Source organism: Galeopterus variegatus, unplaced genomic scaffold (genome assembly GCF_000696425.1).
Source record: "Galeopterus variegatus unplaced genomic scaffold, G_variegatus-3.0.2 Scaffold3330, whole genome shotgun sequence".
NCBI classification, from domain to species: Eukaryota; Metazoa; Chordata; class Mammalia; order Dermoptera; family Cynocephalidae; genus Galeopterus; species Galeopterus variegatus.
In genome coordinates this window covers 34,689-41,652 of record NW_007729441.1, presented here as the reverse complement: position 1 = coordinate 41,652, position 6,964 = coordinate 34,689, and the positions used below count along the sequence as shown (strand labels likewise).

Here is a 6,964-nt window from a genome sequence, read left to right as displayed (position 1 = left end):
CATTGTGCTCATGCCCGCCCACACCTGGTCTCTGCCCCGGCCTGGCCCTGTCCAGCTGCCCAGAAGCAGCTCTGCACAAGCTCTCCGGGGTCCCTCAGCACAGGCTTGGTTCAAGGCAGATTTACGAGTTCAGCCTTGGCTGAGGTCGTCCCATGGCTCTCAGCCACAACCCAGCTGTTCTCCCACATTCTATGCAGCTCGGGGCAGGGACGTTCTGTGTCTCCTTTTCTACCTCCACCCCAACTTGCTTAGTCACCCCTCAGCCCTCTTGCCCTGCTTCCCTGGTAGGCCTTGTAGAGGAATGACAGCCCATTATGCCAGAACCCAGACCCCAGCCACTCCCAGCCTGCCCAGACCTCTTTTATACTCATGATGACAATGACAGCTTGTGTCTAAGGTTAACCCTGTTGGGACTCTAGTCTGCCTTGCCCATCCCCTCCTACTCTGAAGCACTGAAATTTAAGAAAAAGGTGGTTCCTTCCCTATCTGGACTCAGGTGCCAGATTTGAATCTACACCTGATCTGGAAGGTTACTTTCAGTGTGTGTAGACTCTGTGATTAGTCTTCGAATGATTTCTTCAGGGCAGATGAATATCATTAGAGCTCTATCACATTTCTGACACCATGTGGCAGGACTTAGGGAGAGCCCAGGAGGACAATCCCTATGGAGAGGAGCTGGCCTTGGGGAGCTAATTTGTAGATAGACTAGAAATAATTCCAGAGCCAGTGAAGCCTCAGGCAAAATTCATACAAGGAATCTGCTGAACCCAGCCTATCTTGTTTTTCCATGAGGTCAGATTTCTAGCATAATGGAAAGAGAAGACCGTAATTACCAGCCCATGGAAAAGATATCGTTCTTCTTTTAAGATCCTTGGTAGATGTAATTGAGTCTGTTGATATCCTTCATATGCGAGGCTTTACATTGCTGCCTGGTTTGATTAAGGTAGAGCTGCCTCTGGGATAAGATCTCAAACTAGGTAGCTGGGACTATCTGAAAGATTCTCTGGAAACTGGAATTGTAAGTAGTATAAGCTTTATGGCTGAACCTGTAGATATAACTCATGTCAAGAAAAGAGTGGAAGGGTGCAGGGCCCAGAGAGGGAATAAATGTAGTGATGGGGACAGCTGGAGAGACCCATACTACAGAGACAAGAGTCCCGAATTCCTCACTGCCTCTCTGACGCTGGGGAAGCATCCCATGGTGCAATAACAAAGCATATTCCCTTGTTCGCTTTCCTCTCTGGTTATCTGGGTGACCTCAGCCCAGATCTAGTCACGCTTATAGCTACCAAGAGCCTATCTGGCCCCCTTGCTTTCCCATCAGCACCCGGGGCTGCTGCCATCCCAGGGCCCTCCCTCTGCACCTATGCAGCAATTTCTGTCTTCTTGCTATCAGCAGAGGGTTCATAGAACCTTGGGGAGAAAAGCAAGGGGTGGCACCCTAAATCAGCCTTGAACCCAAACAAACCCCTTTCTCTTCCACTTCCTGTAGCTGCCACAGAAGAGCCACTGGGAAGTCCCCTCCAGGGTGCCGAGGATGAGGATCTCTATCCTGTGCTCCTCTGGTACTCTCCATCACAGATGTGCCCACTGCTGTGCTGGTCTGCATGCTGGAACTGGGGAGCTGAGCCTAAGTCAAATCTGCTGTCTGCGAGTCTGAGTGAAGACAGGGAGGGGCTGGTGGAAAGTCCAGGGCCCTAAGTGTGAGTCGCAGTCTAGGAGACAAGGGCGAGTGTGATGATCATTTGTCACCAAGAGCTGGTGAGAATGGCTTGGTGGAAAGGAGACCATCTGCCTCTCCAGAGACTTGGGACCTCACCTCTGCATCCCTCATTCTTTGGCTGGAGGCAGTGGCTGTGGTGGAGTCAAGTCCAGAGCACTCCAGGCCTCCAGCATAGAGACGAGATCGCATCGGCCACTTCTGCAAGACATGCGGATGGGAGGTGAGTAATGCCACTATCACAGCCCTCTGTAGTCCAGAACCCTGACTCCAGAGCACTCCAGGCCTCCAGCATAGAGACGAGATCGCATCGGCCACTTCTGCAAGACATACGGATGGGAGGTGAGTAATGCCACTATCACAGCCCTCTGTAGTCCAGAACCCAAAACTCAGCCTTCCCTAGCCCCCTGTCTGACACTTTCTCCCAGAAATCACTGCCCTGATGATAGTGGTCTTGGGCTCCCCACCATGGATGGCCTCACACATTCTCCTGACCACCATCAGCCTGGCCAAGAGACACAGGAGGGGCCATCTGAGGAGAGCAAGGGCCCAAGAAGAGTAACCCTCAGTTGAGAGGGAGGTGGACAGGAGGTCAGGTGGCCTGGGCAGAACTGGCAGTAGCCAGGGTCTGGGCAATGGGCAGTTCAGTGGAGCTGAGAAAAACTCCCTCTAAGCTGGGGTCCTCCAAGGATTGCCCATCCTTCCATCAGGAGTGACGGTGGTCTCAGAAAATGCCAGGTTGACTCTGCCCTGAGGTCTGCTCACCTCTCTGGCAGCCCCTCCACCTGGGGGCTGAGGGGGCTGCTCCTTGGCTAACTGCCCACCCCCACGACCTGCCAGAGTTCCAGACCTAACCTGGCCCTCAACTGTTCATTCTTTAACATACAGTATTTATCAATTGCCTACTACATGCAAAGGCCTTACCTTGGTAGCCATGTTACAGCTAAGGAAACTGTTATGCATCCCCAGGACCCTACACCAGGGCCACCACTAACATTTCAGAGTTGCCCTATTTAGTCTCAAATTCTTCTGTTTTAACTATATTTGCATGAAAGAAAAAAATCTCAAGTTTCAAAACATTTCAGAACTATGACATTGAGGGGAAAGAGATGGTAAAAAGTATCCTCCATAAAAATAAAGTTGTCCCCATTACAATGTTATCCTCAGAGGACAAAGACGACCTTCCCTTTTAACACAGTACACTCTTCACCCAGCTCCTCACAGTGCTGTCCCCAGAGCCTGCTTAGTAAGTGTGAGCATTCCCTCTGAAGTCAGGTACTCCGGTGGGTTCAAACCCCATTCACCCGCTTAACCTCCCTAAGCTTCAGTTTCCTCATCTGTAAAGTAATCCTCATTTGATTCTTGCACAGATTAAAAGGTAAAAATGCACTAAAGCACTTAGCCCAGCTCCTGATACATCTTTAGCACCCAAATAACGTTGGCTGTTATTGCAGTGGTGACTACAGGTAATTATACTTTTCATTCACAATCTCCTTTTGAACTCTGGAAGAGAAGTAAGGCTCGTCTTAGCTTCCATTTTACATAAAATAAAACTGAATTTCAGGACTCTCTTAGGTGCAGTTTCCTTTCCCAGGCCCCAGCCCTGGAACCTGCTCCTTTTCTCCCCCTGACACTAAGATCCCCCCCCAGACATTGAGGCCTCTATGAATGTCCCTTCTCTTGAAGGAACTGCATTTCCATGAAGCCATTTCCAGCCACCACCCCATGAGAAACACAGGGTCAGCCCACCCAAGAGCTATCCCTGGCTCCTCTCCCTCTGAGAGAGCAGGAGGAACCTGGCCCCCGTGCCAGCTCTGGCCAGAGCAGGGGGCCCAAATCTAGTGTCCCCCATCTCAACCCCCTTCCCCAAAGCCCTGAGCATTAAGCTTCCCCCACCCAAGTCCCTGAGCCCATGACCTACCTTGAGAGGGTGCAAGTAGCAGAGCCCACACAGGAAGGGTGGCCAAGTAGGGCCAGGTGATTCGTGGCCGAGCGTGCGGGTGAGGTGGGCTATGTAGCTGGTGGCCAGCACCAGCACATCCAACTTGGAGAGCTTAGTGTCAGGTGGCACGGCAGGCAGAGCAGCCTGCAGGGCCAGGAAGGCTTGGCGCAGTGTTCTCACCCGGCTCCGCTCCCGCGCGGCATTCTCAGGACTGGCCTCACTCTGCACAGAGGGCCCCAGTGAGTGGGTCTGACCCAGACCCCCAGCTGTCCCTGACTTCTGTGAGCATTCTAGTGCAAGGTCTCCCACCAGAGTAGTGAGTGCTGAACAGCAGACACCAAAGGGCCACAGCCCTGTCCTGTTTACAGCTGAGAAAGTTGAGGGAGAGCCTGGCCTAGGGTCAGACAGCAGCAGCAGGGCCAAGCTCAGCTCAGAACCCAAGAGTTCTGTGTTCACTCTGCTGCTCCCTAATGCCTCCTCAGAGCCCCTGCTCCACCCACACCCAACACTGAATGCTGCTTATCAAGGTGCCCTTGGGGTCACCGGGGGTACAGAGCCATGCCCTGCTTGGCAGGGTGGACTCTGACCCAGCCAGGTCCTGAAATGAAGAGGCTGCCATGGTAAAGAGGAAAGGACACGGAACTAGGGATCAAAACACACAGGTGAAGTCCTGGCCCTGCTGCTGGTGGCTATTTGGGGACCTTGGGAAATTCACATCTCTCCCTGGGCCTCAGTTTCCACAAGAGAAGTGAGTTGGGCGAGCTCTCTGAGCTGCACTCTGGTTAAGACCAACTTTGGCTTATCCTAGCCACCCCATGCATGGCACCTTGGAGTCTGAGGGGCCAGTGTCCCCTCTCTTGGGCAGAGATGGGAACGCTGAGAGGCTCTGCCATCAGAGGAGGCATCTCATCCCTCCATATCCCCTGCTTCCCCAGCTCCCTCTGCAGGTCCAGGATTTCCTTACCCTTCCACGAGCCAAGCCCCTAGCCCTGGCCCTGGCCCCTTGAGGACTAGGGGCAGCTCTGCTCCATCTTTGGTTGCTCCAGCTGGTTTCTTCCCACGGGTCCTGCCTTGTCCTGCTGAGGCGGCTCCTCTTCCTGTCAGTGCCGGACAGAAGCCGTGCTTTGGCCTTAGCCCGGCTAGGCCCCACTCCTGGCATTGCCGGTGCCCCTTTGGCCTCCCTCCTTGACATGCCACCCCCCGGGGTATGGGGCGGCAGCCCACAGAGCAGGAGCACAGTGCGTATGGGACCCCTTGGGCTCAAGCTAGCTGGTGCAGGCTGGCCATCCAGCCAGCGATGTCTGTATCTGGAGAAGTTGGCACCAACTCAGTCCTGCTTTGCTCCTTGCTCTGGGAAAACCGCCCACCCGGCACAGCCCCCGCGGAAAGCCTCCGCCCGCCTCCCAACCCGGCTGCTGAGGGGTGGGGGCCCTGGATGCTGGGAGTGGCCAAGCCCTGGGAGGAGGCCCATGCTGAAGGAGGCCAGAGGGTGGGTGCAAAGGGAGCTCCCTTCCGGGCCGTGCCTAACTCTGACAGTAGTTCTGTGGTGGACCTGCAACTTTAGCTTTGGAACCCAAGTCCATGCAGGGGCCCTGAACCTCCTTCCTCTGTGCCAGAAGACTGCCTGCACGCATTCCCGAAAGGCCTTTCCTTCCCTTGCCCATGGACGTGACCTTCCAGCCACAGGTGCTACGCCCCATCCCCCAAATATGCCTCCCATTCTCAGCCCAGTGCTTTCACTATTGCCTTTCCATGCCCTGGAATACCTTCCTCCAGCTCTGCCAGGGAAATGCTGCCCATCCTTTGGGGTTATGCCCCTTGTTGGTGAGGACTTCTTCAAACCCCACAGGGCCCAGAGCGCATGCATCCCTGTTTGATTGGTACAACCACAGCCTGGCTGGTTTCCCAACAGTTTAATCTTCATAGATTACCATGTGCCACGCACTGTGCTAAGCTCCTTATATGTATCATCTTACTTCTTAAAGCAACTTTTTTTTTTTTTTTTTCTCAGATGACCGGTAAGGGGATCTTAACCCTTGACTTGGTGTTGTCAGCACCACGCTCAGCCAGTGTGTGATCCAGCCATCCCTATGTGGGATCCGAACGCGGGGCCTTGGTGTTATCAGCACCGCACTCTCCCGAGTGAGCCACGGGCCGGCCCCTTAAAGCAACTTTATAAGAAAAAAGAGATTTATTTTAGAGGTGGGGAAACTGAGATATTGGGAAGTGAAATAATCTGCCCAAGGTCCAACATCTAGAAAGTGGTGGGGTGGGATGAAAGCCCAGGCAGTCAGTTGGACTTGGAAGGCTGCCCCCACCCTATGCTGTTCTGCCTCCCGTGGGTTACTCACATGTCTGACCCTATGCGAGGTGTGAGGTCTTTGAAGGCAAGGGCCCTGATGTCTGCTGAGTGGCATCATATCCTCCATACAGCTAGTTAGGAGGAGGTAGGCTGAAGGAATAGTGAATCTGCCACAGTAGCCCCTGCCTGCCTCAAGCCACCACCTCTGCCTGCAGCGGAATCCATCTTGCACGTCTATTGTCTCTCAATCTTGAACTCCAGGGGAGACAAAATAAGTAAAGAGGAAGTACAAATGCTGATGTGCACACAGGGAGAGAGATGCCTGGCCAACCAGAGAGAGAGGAGAAAAGAAAGATAAGCAAAAACAACCTGAATGTCCATTGTAATTAAATAATTAATTGAATAAACTTTGGTATATTCATACTGTGAAAAAATGTGCAGTAATAACAAGAATAAGACAAATCTTTGTGTAGTGACATGAAAAAAATGCTCCAAGATACATACTTAGTAAAAAAAAACCTAGTTCTAGATCAAAATATATAAGATCCTAGCCAGGTAAAAAACATCAAAAAAGGGGGCCGGCCCGGTGGTGCACTGCTACAGTGCGCCGCTTGGGAAGCGCAGTGGCGTTCCCGCCGAGGGTTCGGATCCCACATACAGACCGGCCGCTCACTGGCTGAGCAAGGCGCGGGAGCAACACCGAGGGGTGCGATCTGTTGCCGGTCATGAAAAAAGACAAAAAAAACCAACCAAACAAACAAACAAAAACATCAAAAAAGAAAAGATATATAAGTGCACAAAAGTTTTATGTGATTTTGTGAATGTGTAGAGAGGAGCTGAAAAGATGCATACCACATGTGTTTTTTACTCCAGATGCAGAGAATTAAACATACACCTCAATTTGTAGCATACTGTTGTCTTTGGTACACACAGGGCCTCTTGTTTGTTTCCTTCCTTCCTTCCTTCCTTCCTTCCTTCCTTCCTTCCTTCCTTCCTTCCT

General features: G+C 52.4%; 1 protein-coding gene across 1 annotated transcript; it reads right to left on the bottom strand.

Moving 5' to 3' along the window:
- Positions 1–1,016: 1,016 nt before the first annotated feature.
- TCF23 (transcription factor 23) lies at positions 1,017–4,898 on the bottom strand. The gene is made up of 3 exons (XM_008584643.1): positions 4,627–4,898; positions 3,642–3,884; positions 1,017–1,921 (listed from the first exon to the last, which is right to left on the bottom strand). Exons 1-3 carry the CDS (start codon positions 4,852–4,854, stop codon positions 1,742–1,744), a joined length of 651 nt encoding a protein of 216 aa, XP_008582865.1. The 5' UTR covers positions 4,855–4,898; the 3' UTR covers positions 1,017–1,741.
- Between the last annotated feature and the right edge of the window lie 2,066 nt (positions 4,899–6,964).

Coding starts and splice junctions, on each gene's coding strand:
- TCF23 (XM_008584643.1), bottom strand. CDS start 4,854: ATGTCAAGGAGGGAGGCCAAAGGGGCACCGGCAATGCCAGGAGTGGGG. Junction 3,885..4,626: donor GGGGCTTGGCTCGTGGAAGG/GTAAGGAAATCC, acceptor CCCTCTGTGCAG/AGTGAGGCCAGTCCTGAGAA. Junction 1,922..3,641: donor GCTACTTGCACCCTCTCAAG/GTAGGTCATGGG, acceptor CATGTCTTGCAG/AAGTGGCCGATGCGATCTCG.